The 24,237-nt window shown below is 39.3% G+C and overlaps 1 protein-coding gene across 1 annotated transcript in view; it reads right to left on the bottom strand.

The window, feature by feature from the left end:
* The window catches only part of COL4A1 (collagen type IV alpha 1 chain), a 119,593-nt gene that overhangs the window by 15,889 nt on the left and 79,467 nt on the right, over positions 1 to 24,237 (bottom strand). Inside the window, exons 21-43 of the mRNA XM_069003986.1 lie at positions 23,585 to 23,749; positions 21,591 to 21,686; positions 20,355 to 20,438; positions 19,555 to 19,625; positions 16,318 to 16,509; positions 15,318 to 15,486; positions 14,868 to 14,960; positions 14,665 to 14,769; positions 13,092 to 13,189; positions 12,644 to 12,794; positions 12,205 to 12,318; positions 11,635 to 11,802; positions 11,010 to 11,099; positions 10,278 to 10,430; positions 7,424 to 7,522; positions 7,243 to 7,332; positions 6,179 to 6,318; positions 5,191 to 5,317; positions 5,006 to 5,086; positions 4,184 to 4,282; positions 3,628 to 3,678; positions 1,562 to 1,747; positions 777 to 910 (exon numbers count right to left, since the gene is read on the bottom strand). Of these exons, the coding sequence (XP_068860087.1) occupies positions 777 to 910; positions 1,562 to 1,747; positions 3,628 to 3,678; positions 4,184 to 4,282; positions 5,006 to 5,086; positions 5,191 to 5,317; positions 6,179 to 6,318; positions 7,243 to 7,332; positions 7,424 to 7,522; positions 10,278 to 10,430; positions 11,010 to 11,099; positions 11,635 to 11,802; positions 12,205 to 12,318; positions 12,644 to 12,794; positions 13,092 to 13,189; positions 14,665 to 14,769; positions 14,868 to 14,960; positions 15,318 to 15,486; positions 16,318 to 16,509; positions 19,555 to 19,625; positions 20,355 to 20,438; positions 21,591 to 21,686; positions 23,585 to 23,749 (2,756 nt within the window). The remainder of the gene's footprint in view (positions 1 to 776; positions 911 to 1,561; positions 1,748 to 3,627; positions 3,679 to 4,183; positions 4,283 to 5,005; positions 5,087 to 5,190; positions 5,318 to 6,178; positions 6,319 to 7,242; positions 7,333 to 7,423; positions 7,523 to 10,277; positions 10,431 to 11,009; positions 11,100 to 11,634; positions 11,803 to 12,204; positions 12,319 to 12,643; positions 12,795 to 13,091; positions 13,190 to 14,664; positions 14,770 to 14,867; positions 14,961 to 15,317; positions 15,487 to 16,317; positions 16,510 to 19,554; positions 19,626 to 20,354; positions 20,439 to 21,590; positions 21,687 to 23,584; positions 23,750 to 24,237) is intronic.

Raw genomic sequence — 24,237 nt, forward strand, 5'->3', positions numbered from 1 at the left:
TTACTTGGGAGAAAAGACTGACACCCATCAGGGAGTTGTAGAGAGTGATAAGATCCCCTCTGACCCTCCTTCTACTCTGGGCTAGACAACCGCCATTCCCAGTGTAGAAGGAAATAAGAAATGAAAAGTTAAAAAATAGGGCATATTTTTCAGTGTGGAAAAAGGCATACACTTTGAGAGAAAGAATATAGAAGATACACTGTTGTGGGTGACTATCCTATTCAACTTCATTCTTGCTAGTATACCAAAAAGAGACTATTTTGGGCCAGGGAAAATGAATAATATATGACAAAAATGTATTAATAGTATTGCCTGTTTGTATTTCTAAATCAGCAGCTATATTTCATGACTGACAGTACTGAAACTGCACTTTATTTGAGAGCTTTCACAACAAAAGCAAACAGTTCAGGTATTTTCAGAAGGCAATTTACCATGAAGTATGCAACCTTTAAAATTAACTACTAATGCATTTGCGGGATTTATGGCTGTGCTTCAGCCATCCCGTACCGTTAAAACACTGTAAATTATATTTTGGGTGTTGTATGTTACCACTCACTATCTGTAAATTTCTAATAAGTTCATTAGCTCACTGGGGCAGCCTTTCCAAGGAGAGCACTGAAATGCTTTCGAACTGACTTTACATCATCAGCAGTGAGTCCAAAGGCATTTTGAGCATAAAATATCATTATTTTGAACAAGACATTCTATGATTAATATATCAATTAATTATAAGAACTAGCTTTCAGCAAATCCGGAGTGTACTGAAAGTAACTTACTGGCAGTCCTTGGAAACCCGGATCACCTTTCATTCCCGGACCCCCAGGAGACCCTGGCCAGCCACTGCTCCCTTGCTCTCCTTTGGCCCCTTTCAGACCTGGAGGTCCTGGTGGCCCTGTTGGACCTGGTAAACCTAAAAACCAGAAGAAAAGAGTATTTAGTAGCAAAATTGGTTTACAGCAGTACCTGATGGAGGACAAGCAGGGTCTACAGATAGACAGAACAAAAATAATTGTTGTAATATTTCAAGAAAATAAGTAGAACAATCTGTTGAAGGGAGACTCCTTATCCAATCATCTCTCAGCCTGTAGCTGATTGAAAATAGAGGGAGTTTTCCAAATGTGCAGAACAAGCAGATAGTACATCCCCAGGCATAAACATGCTAAAGATATTTTGTAGCTCCGCTCCACTCTCCTTCTTAGCCTCTAGCACAAGGCCACTGCCATGGAAAGGCCATGCTGGGCCATTTTTAAACACATTAACACTCCAGGACATAGGAACATACAGCCCCAGACGCCTCAAAACAGTAAATAAAGTCCATAGGGAAACATGGAAATGGGAGGCAACCTTCTCAACATTAGAAAGATTTCTGGACAAAGCCAACTGGCTGAGGACATAAAATCAGCCTGTTCTAGAACATAATGCCAAAACTGCCTATGAACAAGGCTTTTCTCTGACCTGTGAGAGGAGGATAAGCAAAGATATGCAATATTGGTTGTATTATTAATCAATCAGGTGAGCCTTGATGAACAGCAATACATTAACACTAAAGACAAAGAATTACCTGGAAGACCAGGTTGGCCTTGGGGTCCTCTGTCTCCTTTAGGGCCTTCAATTGCACTTCCTGGGAGTCCAGGAAGACCTTGGTTCCCCTTAGGGCCTGGTGGACCTGCATATCCTGGTTCCCCTTTCAGGCCTGGGATCCCTGGACTTCCTGGGGATCCTGGAAAACCCACTTCACCTTTTGCACCTAAGATTTTAAACGAGCACAGAACATGATTAGAGAGAGGATCACAATCACTGAAACCTTCTGCCTTGTTTTCCACTCCTAGTAAGCTTTATTCTTTTTGAAAACACTGACCTTAACTTTACACATTTCTGTAAAAAACGCAAAACTTCAGGAAAACTGTATTATTCTTCACATGATGATATAAAGTACGAGGAAAGTAATTTGACTGACATACCTTTTCTTATCACTGGGCTATTTTTAGTCACTCTTAAAATAGACTAACATCCAGCATCCCTCTATCACCCCTTACACTAAGACTATAAAGCCCCCAAACCCTAACTCCACAGCCATTATTATTGTCATAGTCAAGTAATGGATGTTGTGCTTGACTAAGCACAAAAGGACTTGCTCCTGGAGAAAAATTGAATACTTTTTTATTAATATCTAGATTTAGACCCACTGTACTTACTTTCAGGCTTGTACAAATAGTTAACAATTGCAATTCAATCTAATTTTAGATTAAGCAAAAGAATATAGATTAACTGGTATAAGTACAATACTAAGAGAAACATTTATAGAGAACACTATCCCTGGCTGTCTGCCTGAGCAGAACAAGGTTTTTAAATCCTGAACTTGTTTCTTTGGAACTACAATGCATTTAGAACAGAAATTATGCAAGTAGACCACAGATTTACTCTAAACCCAGATATTTTTAAATGAGCTAGATTGACAAAATAAGAGATGGGAAAGGTGAGAGAAGTGTTCTCATAATCTAGCACTCTACATGCCTACCAACCTATGATTAGAAAATTTGCTTAATTTATTAAGTTCTCTAACATTAGGGCATTCGCAGCAGTTAATGACTGTTAATTAGTCTAAGATGCTAAATAAAAGATATTCTGAAATTCTGGTTTATCACTTCGGATTGTCCAGACAAGTGTCCTGTATTGACAGAATGAATGAGTGAGGTAGGGCATTGATATTTAAAGCTATGCAAGTTCTTCAAAACTTGCCATGTCAAGTTTATTTCATGGATGGACTAGTTGAATTGTTTGTGTTTTCCAGATGGTTAAAATAGAAAATTCCTCAATTATACACAATTTCCTCTATCAACAGCAGTTGGTCATTTCTTCACTACTGTATCTATTGCAGCCTGGTGTCTAGGACATACTTATTTCATGAAGTGGAGCATGGTGCATTACAGACACCTTGAACAAGCACTGACTCGAGCCAATCAAATCATTCTCACAGCACAGTGTAGGGACACACTTTTCAAAGAACATAAGGGGACTTGAATTGTCATAGTCATGTGGCTGTACCCAAGCTATTAAGTCCTGAGCCCAGGTAATAAAAATTTTCAGTGAGATCTCACAAGGACTCTGCTATCTTTTGCATCTCTGCACCACGCTCCTGTGCATAGCTTAGACATGCTCTACTGAGCTATAGAAAATAACTATTTTAGCAATTAATACATCAGGGCTGCAAAACAGATTCAGGCAAAAATAATTACTGCAGTATCCTGGCCACAAAACTACTACCTATAGCTGTCTGGTGCACAGAACCTCACTAAATTTTGATTCTTGCAAAATTAGTAGGAAAACAGAGATACTTGGGAGTCAAAAGCACAGCACACAAATACAGGAGTTATAATTTATATTACCTCATCACAGCACAGCTTGCAGTCAGTAAATTCCACACTATGAATAATTACCTATTTTAGGGTATATCTAACTCCAAGATGTTGCCACTGTAACAGAAATTAGTATTTGAACCTCTCAGAGCTTCTGCCTGCTCTGAGAAGGCACAGGATGTAAAAGAATTAAGTAGAAAGTATGTCTGCATTACAGAATTACGGTTACAGTGTGTTGGGAAGGAGGTTTAAAATTGTTTAAGTGTTTCACCTTTATCTCCCTTTGCACCAGGAAACCCTGGAAGTCCTCTACCTGGAAGACCTGCAGTACAGAGACAGCAAAAAATTAGAAGCTGGGAAAGTACTTACATTTAACCTGTAATGAATAAAACTCTATTACGCAAACTCCAAATAAATGGCTTATGCAAAAGTTCTTCAGGGCAGAGGCTGTTTTTGTTATGTACTGGTATTGTACTTAGCACAATGGGTCCTGTATGACTGAAAACCCTACCCTAAGAGAAGGCAAGGCTGCTCCACTATTTCACAGCTAAGTTGCAGGCTGAAATTAATTCCAAAACACAATTCTTTAAAGTATTACCAGCTTTTGTGAAAGAAATTCTTTCGAGATTACATTGATTGAACACAGTTGCTCATCTAAATGATCAGCTTTACAATGCTGGATGATAGTAAGACACCAATACTGACTTTACTTTCTAAGGTTTCATCCAGAGGACTCAAAGCCAGTACACACCTCTACCATCTACTCTTGTGTGGCCTGTGTCTGTGCATTTTCATACCACAGGAGCTGAAGATGAGAGTCACAGTACCTTGTTCACCCTTTGCACCAGCTGCACCTGGAATCCCATCATAACCTGGTTCACCCTTCTGACCAATAGCACCAGCAGGACCCGGAAGACCAGGTTCACCTGAAAAATCATTGACATTTTCATTTTAACCATGACTTTTTTTTTCTCTCAAGAAAAACTTTACTTTTTCTTTTGCTCCCACAGAGACCAAGCAGATATTGCATGATGATTTCAGTGTGACTTTTCACTGAGTTTACTTCTGAATTAAACCAGTCTGAGACAAGGCCCAAGTATTAAAGATTTTGACACAGCTAATTATCATGAATCTCAGTGAGTTTAGAATGCAGGAACTCCAGCAAAGACTTGTGAACAGCACAGTCCATTGTCCTGTAAGATGATGTGTCCTGCAGCCAAAAAACTGAGAACAGAGGACTCCAAAATCAAAAAATGTTGTTATATTCAAAACAGCAACGGACTTACTCTGCTCCATACTCTATTTCCTCTTTAACATCTGTGTAATGATGCTAATGTGGTGATTCAGGTTTGGGGATAAAAAACAGTTGAACAGTTTTTAAATTAACTCAGAAACAACAGAAGTAATGGCTGTAAAAACAACCAGTCTTGTGGAAGGTGGTAAAACCTATTCCTCAAACATTGCAAAAGAAGTATTAGCCCCCACTACACTGACTCAGATTTACCTAGGAAACAGCAATGTCTTTTTCTTGTGAAATGAACAAATGCACTGTGAAATATCTGAGCCAAAATTAATGTAGAATGCAACAGATTTTGTTTTAGCCACTGCCTGGAGATCAAAACTATTTGCTGGTTTGTATTTTTTTTTACCTGGTTCTCCTTTTAAACCTGGAATCCCACTTAAGCCTGGAAGTCCTTTTTCACCCTTCTCTCCATGGCGGCCGGGACTTCCTAAAGAAAGGAAGAAGACATGTGTTTCCATGTGGGATATTTGATATCATTTTTACTTCAATTTTTCACTGCAGTTTTTGTTTTATAAAAGCATAAACACTTGCCTGGAAATCCTGCCATGCCAGGGGATCCCTTGGGACCTGGGGCACCCGGCATTCCAGGAATTCCTGCACTACCCTTTTCACCCTTATCTCCAGATAAACCCGGACTACCCGTTCTTCCTGGTTCTCCCTAGAAGAAGCAGCACACATAAAAGCCACACATTAATTCAGAAACAGTTTTTTCTGTATGCAGTGGTATATGTTACCCTTCTTATCCATCTAACTTTTAAAGAATTCCATTGTTTTTCCACTCCTAAAAAAAGTAATTTAGGATTAAATTTGGTGTTAAAATCCACTAGCAGAGTTTTTAACTAAGCTAGCAATTGCTTAATACCTACATATGAAAATGAGCAGTTTTCTATGCATTTTTAGGATGTTATACAAAGTCTTTTCAAAATTAGCCTCTTAACTTACTTATTACACTTCATCACCTTAGAAAAAGTCTTTTTTTGAGTCCTCAGTAAGTTTGCTACCAGATTAGCAAGTATTATTTTTACCACTTTTACTTATAAATTCATAACTGTCATTGTACAGCAAGGAAAAGGAATATGAAACAAATGAGAATCCCATTAGATGCTATTAAGAGATTAAATTAAACTTTACAGACAGTATTAATACAGTTCACTTTTCAGTAGTATCTGAGCACTGTCTAGTATCTTCATAAAAGTACAGTAACATTATTTCAGTATGATTATTTGCTCTGTTTGTAAAACGCCCTTTTCACATTATTGACTCAGTATTTTTAAAAGTTCTTCCCCTTCTCTACATTTCTAGCACTGTGAATTAGTCTCTTCTGAACAGATATAATAACACTGGAGATACTGGTTCCATCAAACAGAATGCATCTAAACCTGTGCATATGAACACCTTTCAAGTTTCTCATAAGGCAGTTAAATTAGCATAATACAAAATATAACAAAACAGCTTAGAGGCCAACAGCTTCTTTTCAAGCATTTGGCAGAGATAACCAAATCCTTAGGGGTATAAATACCTTCTCACCAGGAGACCCTGGAAAGCCAATTCCAGGAAAACCTGGTGCTCCTTTGTCTCCTTTTTCACCTTTTTGCCCAGGGAACCCTGGTGTGCCTGGTGAACCTGGTACTCCAGGAAGACCCTTTTCTCCAGGTGTTCCTAGTAAGGGAAAGGGAAAAATGGGTGCATCAGAACCAGTGGTACCCTAACAGTGTTGACAATGATTTTTCACCATTGCGTTAGCTATTCAGAGCTATAAAAGTAAGTAAACTATCTTTTGAGATTCACTCTCTAAATGGGACTTTTTGTGGCATGATAAACTCTACTCATAAGAGATGGTCATAATCTTGGATTCAGAGTAAACAGAGATCTTGCTAAAGATATGAACTGAATAAAATTTTATTTGAATAATTTCTTATAGTACTACAGTGACAAAGTGACTCTTCTGCAGCATATTTTTTCTGTCCTCATTTACCATTTCAGACTTTCATGTTTGATTTCCTAAATATGCTAGACACAAGGCCATCCCAATGGAGACAGTTTCCATGTTGAGTTACAGGTTCTTCTCCATTTTATTCTTTACCAGTCCTTTCCACAACACTACTATTCCCAGACCCCTACAGTTCATAATTTACATAAATAATTATGTAAATAATTATTTATTATGTAAATAATAATAATACAGTGCATAATGTACATGCAGTACACAGCAACTCACCAAACCTTTTAAAAGAGGGAAAATACACAAGAAGCTTAATGCAGTTCACAGACTATCAGAGACATACAAACAGGTGCCACTCAAAAAACTGCCTGCCTGAAACAAATACAGAAAACCTGACCATCCAGCTATTTGCACTTTAAACCTAGAAACTTAGGAAATCATCCTATTATTTGTATATCACAATAGGATTGAAAAGCAATGTCCCAAAAGCCTTACATTCAGCTGCTGCAAATAGTGCAATTGTTTAGCAATTGTGCAATCTGTTTAGCAGATCTACACCCACAAATAATCCATACAGGTCCTTCAAAATGATCTATATTAACTTGAGGAAAAAATAAGAAGAAATTCCTAGCAATCAGTACCTGGCAAACCCATTTCACCAACTGATCCTTTTTGTCCTGGAACTCCTGGATCCCCTGGGTATCCTGGGGGGCCCTGATCACCTTTTGGTCCTATGGACAACAGAGAAATTAAGAGTCCCATGCATTAATACAGTTTAAAATACCTGACAAACAGTCTGTCTGCTGTTAGCTTCAGACATACCTGGTTGTCCTGGAGTACCAGGTTCACCATCCCTCCCTGGAATTCCTGGTTCTCCATAATCCCCACGTAGCCCTTTTTCTCCTGTTGCTCCATGGTCCCCTGGACACCAAAAAGACAAATATAGTGAGATCAGTTTTATCACAGTTTACTGTAATTACATATAATAATCCTTCTAGTTAATTTTTGATCACTGCTGCTTCTCTCTGCTGAACAAGGAAATGGATGAGTAAAACAAAACTCTCCAATCATTAAACCAAGGAAAGACTAAAAACTATCACAATTTTATGGGTGTCTGTGCAAATTACAAAGCAAGTATATCTGTAATTAATATATATAAAAGAAATTGGAATTAATGTGTGTTTGAGTTACATTAATGAGTTATTTGAGAATTGGCAGACAAAAAATTAACAGAAACTACTGCTTTGACTGTTTAGCTAACTAAAAAGGCACATGTGGGCAACTAGTAAGCAGCCAGAAATTTGATGCTTTCTCTGTTCCATTCAATCTTTAAGCACCTTCACAAGGCTTGATCTCTTACTCTGTACTGTGCCTCTTCTCCAACTTTATGTCCATGCTTTTTGGTCATAAACAATTCTGTCAGTGTTGCACAGAGCTTCAGGACAACAGGTTACTGAAGACAACTCACTGAAGGTTTTTAAGTAAGCAGCTTTTATTAAAAACATCTCAAGATGTCCAAACCCAAACTTTTTCGTTAGGCATCACTGATAATATGACAAAAATTCTGTGTCTTCTCTGCACAGTTTGTATTTCAGAAGCTTTTAAAAACATTACTGTGATATTCATGTCTAGAGGAATGAAGGCAGCCAAAAGATCAGCAAAGTTATGGAGTATAACTAACTAAGTTATTTTTCTCTGCTGGAAATAAGGTTGAAGAGGATGAGATAAGAGCAGAAAGTTGCAGGCTGGAATCTGTTTGGAACCTACTCTTCCAGGCTGTGTGAGCCAGGCCAATCTTTAGACTGTATGTGGTCAGGAAAAGGTAGAGCACAGAAGTTTGCAAGCATGCATTATAAGCGCTGGAGAGATTAGTAAATTAGAAACCAAAGAAATTAACCATTTGAATTTCTCAGCAAAGGTTTCTTTATTTGCATGTAACCAGTGTGCCTAATTTAGATTTCTAGAAATAAAATAAAATTAATCATCCTACATGCCAGTAGTAGATAAGGAAATAGTGAAAACCACAAGCCATGTAGTTTTAAGACTTTACAAACCACAAGATCAGAAACAAACAAGAAAAAACAATCTAGATGAAATCTTTATAGGCTGGGAGCTTCATTAAAAATACTTTCAGAAGCTGCATCTCAGCTGAAGGGTAGATGTACTCCATACTTGCTCATGCCCTCCCCTGCAGTCCCTGGCTGCCCAAGCTGCAAGCACTACTTACCCACATGCCCAGGTTTCTCTGAGACCCAACCAGAACACGTGAGCCCAGATCTCCTTCTAACAATTAGCCAGGACATGGAGAAAAGAGGTAGCTAAGACTGGGATACTCTCCTGTTTCCACAGTTCAAATACAACATAGTATAGTTATTAGTGATTCACTGTCAAACTGGAAAGGAGTCTGCCCTGGAATACACTGATGAAATGTACAGATGTCACCCAAAAGGAAAGGCTCAAAAAGAGGATAGGATTAGACTACAGAAGGATTTTGAAGAGTTCAAGTAAAGCTTGAAAATCATCACAGTGACAATCAAAAGTGTGGTACACCATATGTGTGATAAGGAGAAGTCAAAAAGATGCATACAAAATGAAAAATTATTACACAGGCAGTAGTCCAGAGCTAAGGGACTAAGAATTACAGCTAATCACAAACTCAGTCAGCTGTTGTTTCAAGAAAGGGAAATTTCATTCTAGCCTGACCTGAGTTGAAGTACTTTGCTTGTTTCAGCAGTGTGCACTCTAACAAGGATGAGCCAAATTGGGAAGAAATCAGAAAGTGTAAAAAGAACAATAATTGTTTCAGAAAACATGATATACTATTAAAGACTGACGGATTTGGTTAAGAAAAAATGAAAGACTACATGTCTCAGTAGTTCCCTTCTAAGCTCCACACTTCTACACTATTTTAACTAAAAAAGGTTACTATTTATTAAAAAACACTTATGTTTTTTTTAATAAAAATTAAATTATAATAATAAGAACAAATACTAAAATATACAGAATATACACATTTTTTTCTTTAAAAAAATGAAGGAGAGAAAATTATTTCTAACAACTAATTTATCAACTAGCAATAAGAATAAAAATCCAAGAAGAATGCATGATCTAAAAAAGCTAACAAATCTATAACCATGAAGTTTCTAAACAGAAAACCGATTGCCTTTCTCCTGCATACTACCAGATGTTTCTAAATTGATAGAAGTTGATCTCTTGGTATCAGTGGTATAAATGCATTTCTTTCCTGAATTTTCTTCAGGTCACAAAGAAACACATGTCAAAAAAGGCTGCTCACTTTTTTTCTTACACTGTCAGTTGATCTTCATGGCCACAACTACATGTTTTACATGAAAGACAGCTTTTCGCTTCTGGAAAGCTCTATTCTTACTTCTAAAACTTCTTTTCAGAGAGTCTTCTGATTAAAGAGGTAAAATCAATTAAAAAAGGACAAATTGAACCTCTTCTATTCAACCAAAACCCTATTGCTCTGTGATTAATCTTTGTTTCTATAGAGCTGAAAAACGCTAGGAAAATATCTACATTTGCTGTGTGAAATTCTTTAATCTTATTTTAAAAACTGTTGCCTGAAACTAACACAAAACTGAATTCGAAGTACTGCTGCTTGGTAGTATATGAGTGTTAATTACACTTACTCACAGTTAGAAATTAAAGTTACCTTTTTCTCCTTGATCTCCCTTCTGGCCTTTGAGGCTAACCATGTCCATGTTGTCTATTGTTCCAGGTTTTCCTGGGAGACCAGCTTCACCTTTATCTCCCTTAACACCAGGATCACCCTGTGGTCCAATTACACCTTTGAAACCCTGGCTACCTATAAAGAGACAGCACTGAATGTTATGGGGCATATAAAACTTTGCAAAAATATTTAGTAGACAACAACAAATTAAACTGGCTATTTATTCAGATTTTTAGCACCAAATACCATGTTCTGGAACAGCTCCTATGAAGTGGTTTTTTTTATACTTCACAATAGCTCTGTCAAAAAGTTGACATATTTTTCCACTTCACAGCCATTAATTTTAGACTCTTGAAACAATAAGGACAGGAGTTTGGCAGTAATACAGAGCATTATCTGAGGCTCTTAATTAAGACCTTCCTGCTGGCTTTTAATAATTTCAAATACTGTATTTTTCTTGCAGTAATACCTATAGCAGCCCCACACCTAGCAAACCCTTATGTTGTTGAAGATTGGATCAAAAATCATGTCTTGGAGCCCAAATACGACTGCTCCTAGGATTTGGCCTTGTACAGTGTTTCTAACTCAGAGAGAAGTTACTTGACATAAACTATTCCTTAGGTCAAGTACAATCCTTATATTTGGTTATTTCCCGACTTCTGTTGGGAAAAAGGTGGGGTTTACAATTTTTTTTTGAGAAAATCACTCTCTTACCTTTTTCACCAGGTAACCCTCGATCTCCAGCTGGTCCAGGAATTCCTGGCAATCCAGGAGCTCCCATAACTCCCATTTCTCCTTTGGGTCCTGAAGCCAAAGGAGAAGAGTGAATGAAAAAAATTAAGCAGGAAGTGTAAAGAAGTACAAGAAACAGAATTATTTACTGCCTATCATATTAGGAATTGCATTACTTAAGGAAAAATGGGACAAAGAAGATGATTAACAAAAACAACCCAATAGAAAAAAACAACAGTAAAAACAGTATTATGAAAACCAGAGAAAAACAGTTTGTAACGGGTTTTTGCAAATTCTTAAAACTTCCTATTACAGCAAACAATGCTGTCATTAACAAAGGCATTATTAAAACCATACTCTGTAACTAAAACTGTGCAGAATAATCTCCTTTCATTATTACAGGAGAAAGGCAGTTCCTTCAAACTGCTGGACTTCAGCAGCAGTTCAGTTACATGAGCACAGAGCTGCTTTACTGATGTCAGTCCATGTGTTTTCCCAAGCTCGGGCTCTTTGATGGATCAATTCCTAAATGAGTGTAAGAGTATGCTACCACAACTTAATAAAACAGTTGTCAAAGATGCTGGTTTCTGAGGGACAGGGTGTTTACCTGCTGATCCTTTCAGTCCAACAGCCCCCTGTGGACCTGGCAGGCCAGGTAACCCCACAGAGCCCGGGACTCCTGGCTGGCCCTGGCTACCTTTTTCCCCTTTCGGTCCTGGCATATCTAGACCTGGGACACCAGGGAAGCCCCTTTCTCCTTTTACTCCAGGAAACCCTAGGAAAAACAGAAGATACAGGATTAGTCCTTAACAAAGAACAAGGAACATCATTAATAAGCATATCTGATCATGTCCACCTATGATTCACAAATTACATGGCATGGAGGATGAAGACTCAAAGGCAGACAGCAGAACCAGTCCTTATTTCCTAAGAGAGGCTTTGAACCTGTATCTATTACCCACCAATGACCCAAGGAGACCAATCCAAACACCAGCATCCTCTTAGGAGGCCCACCCTGCATTCTGGACCAGACGGAGGAGGCCCACTGGCATGTCCCCCCATCCACCCCCACCAACCTCATAATGCAGGAAGGTCTCAAGCAACATTTTTACCACTGTTATCCACTTATGTCAAAATTCTGCTCCTAAGCATCATGATGGGAGTATTCTCCTCTCACCTGGTGGTCCCTGGGGTCCTGGCTGCCCAGCAGGTCCTGGCAATCCTGGAGGGCCCAACCCCGGTGCGCCTGGAGGGCCCTGCAAGCCTTGGAGACCTGGGAGACCGGGGTCACCTGCAAGGAGACAAGAGAAATATAGACCAAGCATTCTCTGATGCTTGCTTGCTGAAGATGCCAGACAAGGGGCTCTGGAAGCACGTGGCCAACAGGACCTCATTCAGTCTCCAACACCTCGAAGCCTAGGCTTGGAGGAAGGGCTGCTCTTTGCTGCTAGCATTTGCTACTGGTGGGTGGTAGGAAAAAATGAGAAGGAAAAGGGGCAATTCCCTGAGATATCAGTAGGATATTTCAGTGATGAATAGACTTTTTGCTGCATCTACTGGAGAGTGACTTTAAAAAGAAATACAAACACAAAAGTATATTTTTCGAGTGATGTTACCTCTGAATCCTTGCTGTCCAGGTATGCCCGGAAAGCCTTGCTCACCACGTAAGCCAGGCAGTCCTGGATTTCCCTTTTCTCCAGGGATGCCAGCTGGGCCGGGGGGTCCTGGCAATCCCTTAGGGCCAGGGAGACCTACACCAGGTTCACCCTAGCCAAAGAAACACAATAGATTAGGAATCAACACATCAAAACCAGTATATAATTTGCTAATTTAAATCATGCAGTATAGGGCTAATGTATAGACCTCTATACATGACTTCAGGAGAGACTTGTAAGCCCTTTAGTGTTAATGTCAAGTATTTATCCATCTACTCTGTCCCCTTGTGTGCAGAGTGGGAAACATAAAATGAAAGAGAATTTGGCCAACTTTTCATGCATTTTTCTTTGCACACGTTCCTGTTAACATGGGGAGTCACAGATAACACTATCAGCAGCTGACATCTACCTTTTGGCCTTGTAAACCTGGAACTCCTGGCAAACCATCCAGACCAGGGGTTCCTGGAGTTCCTGGCAGACCAGGTGAGCCAGGCTGACCTTGGAAACCTATAAAACAAAACAAAACATTTCTCACATCATTACTGTCTCTCTCTGAAATTGACCTCTGCTGTTTCTTCAGGCCTCTAACTGAACTATTCACAGGGATGTGTTAAAAAAGATCTGTGTAGTCAAACTCCTAGGGATGCCAGTACTCAAATGTCCCAATAAAGATTCAAATGCTGATGTTTGTGTGGCAGTTGGCTTCTGATGAGAAACAACCACTCAGAAGAAATAAATGCTGAGTGTCTCCTCTTAAATAAATAGCCGTGTGGGTTCATCTCCCATCTCCCTTGTGAGAAACAGCCTGCAAAACTGGGTTCCCAAAGTCTTCTTCAGAAAAATGCAACTTAATGTGTGGGACATCAGACTGAGGGATGCACAGTCTGTGAATCAACACCTTCTGTGCAATACAGACCTTGTGACACGTTCTACATGTCCCACTGTGGGTTGCATACAGAAGATTTCTATCCCACACCTAGCCCATGAACTGCATCTTGGGAATGCAGGAAGGAATACCTACAACATTCTGCAAACCCAGAAGAACTTCAACAAAGATTGCACTCACTCAACACCAGCACATGCACAACAAATTCAGACGAAGCAGGCAGAAATTCAGCTTTTAGGCTAAGACCCCAGAATGTCATTGGGCAGAGCTGAGTTCATGGAAGGGTCCTTTAAAGAAATATATTTAATGTGTCATTTCTTTCTTCTGGCATCGAAGTGCAAACAGCAATTCTTTTCCAGATACAATGGGCCTTTTCTGTTCAGGTCCCAATGCAGTCTCAGAGGAACCAGACATGGTTACAGAGAAAAATATGCCCTTTCTCTTTATTAAATTTCTGACCCTCCCAGTTCATTGGTGTGTGGAATCATAAGAAATAATAATGAAGACACATAAGAATTTTGGTGACTGAGGTGGCTGCTGAAAGTTCAGTCATCTAGTTCTGAATGAGCAGCAGCACATCTTCAAAAAATCTAAAACTATAATACGAACATTTAGTCTCCCTCCAAACTACTTGCATATCCTGACAATGGTAATGGAGGTAAGACTACACTTATGTTGAGAAAGCTAGAGTTCTAACCAAGCCACTCTCAGCTGTCTGGGACCCAGCAGAGCTGTAAGCTCTGGCCCAAAACAGTTGTAATTACATCAGCATAGTATTTTGACCAATTACACACAGTGTTTTTGATCTCCCAGAAGGGTCATCGCATCTCAGCAACTTCAGTTGCTGCAATATAAGATGCTGTACTGTATCACTTTCTATTCTGGCAGTAGCTGTGACATTGTCTGTAGCTGCACCACTGAACTACACAAAACAAGTGTGCATCAAAAGAATGCTCACTGTGGTGCTGGTTGACTTTTGCAAGGGAGCTTCCTCAGCTGCACCTCCCAAATCCCATGCAGCTATGGCTGGATGACAGTGCAGGCCTCCATCCACATTAGTTACACCAGCTCTGTTAGATGGATAGCTTTATCTTACCTTTGGGACCGGGAGGTCCAGGGAAGCCTATACCTGGCTGCCCAACAGCACCTTTTTCTCCTGGTAGGCCAGGTCTACCTGGAAGCCCAGGATTCCCTTTGTCACCTTTGCAAATGAAAACAAGACAAATGTTAACACAAAGGCTAACTTCTGGGCAACAGAACCATTTTAATAATCAGCCAAAGATTAACAAACTGCTGTACCTTGGGGTCCAGGGAAACCAGGTGGCCCAGGAAGGCCATCTGCCCCAGGAGGTCCAGGGAGAGATATAGTTCGTCCTGCTTCACCCTTTGCTCCTGTAAATGTAAAGTTATATTAGAGTACAGGAACAGATGAAATAAAACAAGGGAGTTCTACCTTGACAGCATTATTAGTTCATCCATACCATTACAAGAGACTTGTTATGAAGTTTTTTTGGTAGAAGATTCATAGAAAACTAGGATGACCCTAAATATCCATTTTCCCTAACAAATTCTTCAAGAGAACTGCCCTCAAAAGTTTGCAATTATACTGCTGAAAGCAAACACTGATTTAAATTAGAAAGTCTTTTTATTTCAGGCTTAAATTCTGATGATCCTCTAGGCTGTACCACTTAAAGGGCACAAATTTTAAAATCTTTTTTTTATATATTTTTAAGCACATTATAGCATTACCTGGAAGTCCTGGTAAACCTGGGGTTCCAGCAAAGCCTCTGTCTCCTTTTTCACCAGGTAATCCTGCAGTACCTATCCCAGGTGGGCCAGGAAAACCTCTTTCACCACGCACTCCAGGGAATCCAGGCTGGCCAGGGGGACCACGTTCTCCTTTCAAGCCAGCTGTACCCTAATTTTTGGAAAGTATAAGTGTACTTCTTGCCTAGCTGGCAAGACAGAACACATCATCCTCTGAATACTTTGTAACTGGGATTTAACACAGGTGCCTGTAATGTTGAAAAAAGTGGATTTTTTTCTACTGGGCTCAATGGAAACAGAACTAGGTTCCATGTGGAATAGCACATGGAAATCACATCTAGCAATGCAGCTAATTGGAACACGTAGTCCATGTTTCCAGTAGTGGATCTGGGAGCAGATGTGAGCTCCACTTTCAGCTCCATATCATCATACATCAGCTGAACTCTATCAGTGCAAGATTTTGAAGCATTCATTTCTACAAGAAGAGAAATATGCTACAAGGGACTTGAATCTTGTATTAACAATTTCTACTTGGATAACTGAATTCAAACATCAGCTAAATCATTCACACCAGTTCTCACTATCAAGCTGTGAGAAGAAAGGAATAAAACTACTGTCCATGTCCAAACCTTTTCTCCATGGTCCTGTCAGTAACAAGCCATGCTGAATGCATTTGGATCAGATCACTGATTTGCATGACATGCAAAAAGAAATGGTCAAAATTTAGCTCTGAAATAGTCTGTTGTTGAAGAACTGTCTTCCTCATTATTTCCAGTGAAAACAGAATCTTCTTCTGAGGAAGAATGTACTCCTCAAGGTAAGTAATAGATGTGGAAAAATGAATGAGGCAAATATACATAAAGCATGTATAGGGCACAAAAGCATGTGAATTCTGATCTGAAAGACAGAATGTATAGCACAGCAAGTAAACATAAATAAACACACAGTAGGACAATATGTAAACATAAAGAAACAATCATACCGCTGCTCCTTTTGGACCCTGGGGACCTGGAAATCCATCTTTTCCTGGTCTTCCTTCTCTTCCAGGAATACCTGGTTGTCCTGGGAAACCAGGATCTCCCTTTTCCCCTTTCAAGATAGAATCGTAAGTAAAATCTCCAGGTTCTCCTTTTGCCCCAGGGCTGCCCGTAAGTCCTGGAGCACCGGGGGGGCCCTGAAATTTTATAAATTCAGATGTCATCAGTTGCCCTACAAACCCTTCAACTGATACAAAAGAAAACAAACCTCCAAAAACTGAAGTGTAGACCCAAATCAAGGGAACCACCAAATTTTTGGCTGAGGAGGTCAAATGAGAATATTTTCCAAGACACAGAAGTCTTGGAAGCAGAAAGCTTCTCCCTGGCTAGTTTATTAATGACATTCAGTGGATGTGAATCCATGTGTTCTCTCATTATTAATATTTATTGATTTTGAACAGCTGACACAGTCAGCTGGTAATAGCAAAACACTATGCACAGGCTCAGAAAATAGTTTTGTAACCTCTTCTGGACAGAAATCATCTACCTAATGGTATACCTACAGGATTTCCAGAATTTCAATTTTTCCCTACATATTTTCTAGGACTTGAATGAACTTTTATTATGGAAACAGTCTCTATAATTTTTAGTGAATCAGAGCTGCTCACTAGGGTAGTGAAACACAAACTTCATGGGCAATGTCCACTACGTACAGCCCATGTGTGCCCTCCACTTCAGCCTGAACCAGAACATGGTCACTGGTAATCTTTTCATTAGCATTGGAGTGTTCTGAATCACACTCTGAGGTTCTGGCATGGCTGTAGACAATGTCAGCTTGCAAGGCTGGCCTCTATGTAGTTTTTCCAAGTTAAATTATATGCTGGATCACCACCTGGCTGAACTTTGAGGAGCAAAACAAGCTTAAAATCATTCAGAATAGCAGCCAGTCCTCGTCTGATTAAAGACATGAACAGAACTTAGGAGGCAATAAAAGTAAAATATAAAGGTGTGGCAAAACATGTGCCAAGAACAAATGTCAGACAACAAAAAAGCTTAAATACATTAGAATGTCTTCCATTTTTTTCCCACTGTTTATTCCATGGATCCCATTGATATTATAGTACATTCAGTCACTAGGTAATGCAATTTATTGTGGTGGCAATGGATAAAGGATTCGTCTTAGCGAACTTTCATTGGCTGAATTCAGGCATCAAGGCTTTATTTATACTTCAGGGAGAAAACAGATTCCTTGAGTAATGAATTCATACAAGTGGGGGTTTTTTTTACTTCTGAAGGTACCTCTCTCTCACCACTGGTGACAGAGGGAGCTCGCATAACTCCAGTGTGTGACAAAGCCAGTGCACGTGAATGTCACTGAGAAGTTATGTTGTCAGAAAGGATCAGCTGTAAGGAAACAGCTTTGGGGAGAGGGGTCTGGGAAGACTCAGTCTACTCACACTAGGAATGGTGTTAAAACCCACATTATGCTACAGGAACAGGTATGCTGAGGTAGGTTTTCATAGCAAACCTCAGTGTCCATAGGGGCACTTAAGTGGACTCTGACAAGATCAAACATAGTTGTGGTAGTACACTGCTCACCGAGGAGTCATCTGTGTTACATGTGAGACAAGTGTTACACTTACGGCTGTTCTGCTTCTGGCCTCACTGAGAGACATGCTGTTCTGCCTCAACATAACTTACAAGTAATCTTATAAGGATGCTACCCACTTTCACAGCTTTCCTTTATTTCTTCAAAAGTATTTAACTTTCCTTCTTACTAACTAACTTACTAACATGTTTTACAGAACATGCTGCAGACACTCCCCAAAATCTTCATTAACAACCTGGATGCAGGACTTGAAGGAATACTAAGTTTGCCAATGACAATAAACTGGGAGGAGCTGTCAGCTCCATCGTGTGCAGAAAGGCCCTGCAGAGAGACCTCAACAAATCAGAGAGATGGGCAATCACCAGCACAAGGGCAAGTGCCAGATTCTGCACCTGGGATAGGGCAATCCTGAACATGTGGATAGACCAGGGAATGAGAGGCTGGAGAGCAGTGCCACAGAAAGGGACCTGGGGGTCCTGGTGGAAGACAAGCTGAACCTGAGTCAGCAGTGCCCTGGCAGCCAGGAGGGCCAACCCTGTCCTGGGGGCATCAGGCACAGCATCGCCAGCCGGGCAAGGGAGGGGATTGTCCCACTCTGCTCTGCTCTGCTCTGCTCTGGGGTGGCCTCACCTTGAATACTGCTTTGGGTGCCACAATATAAAAAAGACATTAAACTACTGGAGAGCATCCAGAGGATGGCCATGAGGAGCGTGAAGGGTCCTCAGGGGAAGCTTTATGAGGAATGGATGATGTCACTTGACTTGTTCAGCCTGGAGAAGGGGAAACTGAGGGGATACCTCATCACAGTCTACAACTTCCTCATGAGAGGACAAGGAGGGGCAGACACTGATCTCTTCACTCTTGTGAACAATGACAGGATTAGAAGAAACAGCATGAAGCTGAGTCAGTGGAGGTTTAGGTCGAGTATCAGGAAAAGGTTTTAAATCCAGAGGGTGGTTGAGCACCGGAAGAGGCTCCCCAGGGAAGTGGTCACAACAGCAGCCTGACAAGAGTTCAAGAAGCATTTGGACAACTCTCTCAGGCACATGGTGTGATGTTTGGGATGTTCTTCACATGACCAGGAGTTGGACCTGATGTTCCTGATGAGCCCCTTCCAACTCAGCATATTCTATTATTCTTTGATTCAAAATTCAGGAAAACTGCCACAGTATGCTGCATGCTAACATTATATTGCTTACACTACAGCAGATGGCACTGTTTCTCTCTCAATATATTTGTACTCAACAGCAAAGAGTTATTGGAACAATTCACAAAAAGGTCAGGAAAGACCTGCATCTGCTTCCTGAAAAATCCTACTCTTTACCCAGCTCCACTGCTTAGCTTGCTCAGACAGAAAGTCACACATCCTGCTGAGTTCTTATGACGGATAAACTCAGAAGTATAATCAATATCTCACAGGTCTTTTTTAGGTCTTACAATTCAAACCCACTTCTTCCTACTGTATTTCATTAGGCAGTTAACCTTAATTTTATCATATCAGTGCACTGGTTTTTGAGGGTTTGTTTTGTTTTTAAACAGAACTATTACACACCCACACTGATACACCAATCATCACATGTTTTTTGATCACATGCCTAGTAGGACATGTAGTATTTGGCAAGGCATTACTTACAGGTACCCCTGGAAGGCCATCAAGTCCAGGTAAGCCTCTGTCACCCTTGAAACCCGCTTGTCCTGGGAAACCTTTTCAGATAGACAAAAATATAGTTTAATTTATTACATGCTTTTACAAATAGCTCATTGTATGTGAATTCTTTGTGATCCCTTTTAAAGTGTCTCATTCTACCCCCAGTTAGATCAGCATAATGCTGCTAAAGCCAGTGAAGCTGTCTTGGTTCATGCACTCGTGTGTTACATGTCTGCATTAATAAACTTGGAAGTTGATGATTCATTTGACTTAGGAATGAATTCACCAATTCATGTAACCAATGCAGAATTGAAACTACCTAAACCACATTAATTTTTCTGAACAGCCACTAGAACAAACATTAGGTATAATGTAATTTTTGGCATGTGTCACTTCTGTCATATGGTAGCAAAAAAATAATATTTTTTTGGGGCTACAGAATTTAGTGCTGCAATTGGAAACAAATGTATGGGTCATTGACAAGCCTGGGCACATAGGCAAATGGTTCCCACATTATTTCTCACTGTGAAAATATTTGGGCCACAACTTGCAAAGCCCCTTCATTGTGGACAGATTCTCCTTCCATGGTTATTCTGGTTGGTTGTATTGGAAATCTGGAATCAGGCCAAAAATAGGAATATTCTACCCTCCTTTCATTAGTCCTTTCATTAATTTCACAAACTATTTGATTAGTGGGACATAAAGTAATTAATTTTATTATGTATGCTGCACTTTTTAGAATTTAGCCTACATAGCTCATTCTTGGGTAATTAAGGAGTTTTTACCTGCTGGACCTGGTGGCCCTTGTGGTCCTGGAAGTCCAGGAGGTCCTACTTTATCACACAAGGCACAGGCTTCACCTTTGTCCCCTGAAAAAAGAAAACAGCAAAGCACATGAATAACAACAAAAGATTCAAGACAACTGCAAGCAGCTGGATTCAGGGCAAATGTCAATTTAATACCTAAATAAATTTTTACTTCTAATTCCATGCTTCAAGGAGAAAATATCAGCAAGTTGATGTTCAACATTCTTTAAAATTTTTAAAGGAATGGTGTGAAAATCAATGTAAGTCTTATCCTAGGGTTAATATTGAAGAGAATGGTTAAAGAAGACCAGGTTAAAGAGGATCAAAAAGAAGAAAAGAAATATTCTTTTCTGAATATTTTCTGGGTATAGAGAAAATAAAATTATTAAAGCAGAAAAAGGAAAACTTCTGTAGTCACTGTAATTTTGCAGAAAAACAGTGAACAGAATAAGGAAGGATCAATCATCATGTAAATGGGTGCAGCTCATTTTTTTTAAACGTCCATTTAGTCAATACTGCTAAAACATGCAGTTAACAGTCCTATTTACAGAATCAGAAATTTAGGTTGGAAAAGACCTCTGAGATCATCAAGTCCAACCTATGACCAAACAGCACCATGTCAATAGACCATGGCACTCAGTGCCACATTCAGTCTTTCATTAAACACCTCCAGAGATGGCAACTCCATCACCTCCCTGGGCATCCCACTCCAATGCCCAGACACCCTTTCTGTGAAGCATGGCTTCCTAATGTCAGCCTAAGGTTGTTCATAGGTGTTAAAATTTTATCTTCAATTATACTCAGGGCAGTGACTCATAAACCATTTTCATTCTCAACTTGTCTGCCCCTCTAAATCTTCATCTCAGAATTCACATCTTAAATTGCCATGAACGGCTCACTTTCCATTGCATGGGGCTATACTCAACCCTTTCTTTCTTTCTTCCCAGCTCCTTTTGCAGCCCTGGGCCATCCTCTATCACTTTCCAGCAATAAACAGGCCAAGTGAAACATAAGAGAAGTTTGTATCCCACAATTCAATACACAATATCCTTCTTTACCCACCAGAGAGTCCAGAATCATCTTCCATGTCCATTAAGTATTTAACTAGCTTTAAGTACACTTTCTCTGGATCCAGCCTAATTTGTTTAGCCTCTTTACATACCCAAGCTCCAGGCTAAGGAGCATTAGAATACAATCACTTTAAAATATTATTACCTTTCTCTCCCATCTCTCCTGGAAATCCATCTCTTCCTGGAAGTCCAGGACTACCTGGTGCACCAGGTTCTCCCTGCTGGCACTGATCAATTCCATCTGAAATGAAAATGCAATAAAGAATATTGTTTTGACAAGCACAAGTTTCCATTATAGCATTGCATTTATGTCACACCTGAAATATTACCTATGAAAAGTGCTAAGTCAGGATAGCATTTTACTCCTTTATTGGATTTACTTGGAAAAATTTCACTGGGATTCTGTATTCTTATTCTTAAGAAACCATGAGAATTACAGAGAAAATACAGGCTCTGCCATAATACAAACAACTTCAACATAAAATCTATTTGCATTTTAAGTTTTGGCTTAGAAAAGTACCGTGCATGAAAAACTGATGTTTTGACCCTGAATAGAATGGGAAGTATTAATGTTCTGAAGAAATTAATTAAGAATGTGTTTTTGTACCCTGACTTCTGTTTTCAACATTTTAGGAAACTTTCTAGATAAGAGCGGCTTTTCACCATCTATTTAACTTCTATTTAACTTTTTCACACCAATCAAGCTTGACAACAAACCTCATGTTAGTATCTGAAATAGGTAACCAACGAGAATATTTAGCAGGCTTGATATAAGAATACAAATAGTGCTTTTTCTGTTTGATGATATGATGCAGGATCTGACCCAATATAATGTGACATCATTTTGGCCATAGCACGTGGTCAAAATGCTAATGTGAAGTTTGGAAAGCAAGTTAAATGAAAAAAAATTGCTTCCCATTATGGACTTGGAGAAAGCTAAAGAAGTATCTGGGGAAGGAGCAGAATTAAGCAATGACAGTAACTTGTGTGAAAAACAGGAATTGCTCTTATTTTTAGGAAAATGTAGTATTTAGCTATTTAATTCCATATTCTACAGGCTGGATTGTACTGCTTCACTGGCAAATACAGCAACAACTAGGCATCTTCACCTGTTTTTGAACAAAGTATCTTTGGCTTAGGAATTCCATAGAGAATAATGTTTCTTTCAATAGCTTTAAAGTACCTAAACTATTGTAATAGGGTATCATTCTTGATGTTGAAATGATAATTTAACTCACAATATCAGTATCACCTATAGACAAAGTTTTCTATCAAAGAGTTAAAACAGCAGTTGTAAGGAGCTATTTAGCATGGACCACTTCCACAGGTACTTGGTTATTGCTTCATTGCAAAGAAAAACTATTTTTCTCTTTAAAATTGCTTTATCACAATCTAATAAACTGTGTATAATGTTGTTATCATTACTACTGATATTATTATATCACATCATTACTGGCTTTTCATTTACTCTATAAAGCAGGTGTTTAGCCTGATCTAGTGGGTGGCATCCTTGCCTATATCTGGGGGGTTGGAACCTGATGATCTTTAAGGTTCCCAAGCCTTTCTATGACCCCATTCTCCTCAAAGGTAATTTTATTTTACAATAAAAACTTCTGGCAAATTAGTACTTCACACTGCAGTTCTCACACCTGTTCAATCTGTTACACAGACTGGTACTGCAGACTTGTAAATCATGACACTGAACAGCTATCTTTTATGCTGAGAAGAGTATTAGTATCTGCTATTTTTTTAATTGAAAATACACAAATATCTCTAGGTTGGCACAATAGGACACAGAACAAATTAGTATGAGTTAAGGTCAATTGTTTGGTTATATTCTAAAAATTCACAATGAATTTTGCAGAAATTTTAAAAGCATTTATTTAGCAAAGAATCCTTGTCCTTTCCCAGTAAGGAAATAAGTGGCTTCCTGCATTGAGCAACAGGTTTTACTTAGTTCATCAACAACTCAGCTATGTTTCTTTCATGACACAGATTGGTTTATCAACGACTCAGATATGTTTCTTCCATGACACAGATGTATCCTGATAATAGCTTTTATAATCCTGTCTCTTTTTTTCTTTTCTTAATGTGCATTATGGGCCTTCAATGTGAAAAGCAACTAAGGACTTTACCCACCTGTTTTGCCTGGAGGTCCTGGTGGGCCAGGCAACCCAGGGGGACCTGGGACACCATCTCTTCCAGGGATTCCAGGTGAAGGAAATCCTGGAGAACCCTTTTCACCTTTTTCACCTCTCTCTCCAGGGACACCAGGTGATCCTACCCTGTCTGGAATTGGTCGACCTTTGGACAGAGTAAAACATACATGTAAAAATGACAAGTGAAGAAACAGCAACATTATCAACACATTAACTTTCATAGGGTTTTAGAGAGAAATGGAGAAATGTTAGTGCAAAAGAAAAAAGGGACTGTATTTAATTATTGGTGATTTATACAAAATTGAGTTTATATACTCACTACAACTGAGAGAAACTCACTTCTGTTAGGTCCCTAGACAAACACACCTAATCTGTATCAAGTGCTTTTCTGAGATTTAGTTGGACACCCTTTTGCTGGGTAGTAAATAGTTGCAACACTGGAGTTAACTTAGCTATTGCATCTAGAAACTACTACACAGTTCCTTACCTCATAACAAACCAAATCTAAAACACACCGAGAAAGGGAGGGCATGTCTGATAACTTCAATAAATAAGTAGTCAACAATGCTAGCAGATTTCAGGAATGCTTAAACCAAAATGGTTTGTAAGAATAATAAGTGAAAAACAGCCAAA

The sequence above is a fragment of the Aphelocoma coerulescens genome, chromosome 1 (genome assembly GCF_041296385.1).
Source record: "Aphelocoma coerulescens isolate FSJ_1873_10779 chromosome 1, UR_Acoe_1.0, whole genome shotgun sequence".
Lineage (NCBI taxonomy): Eukaryota > Metazoa > Chordata > Aves > Passeriformes > Corvidae > Aphelocoma > Aphelocoma coerulescens.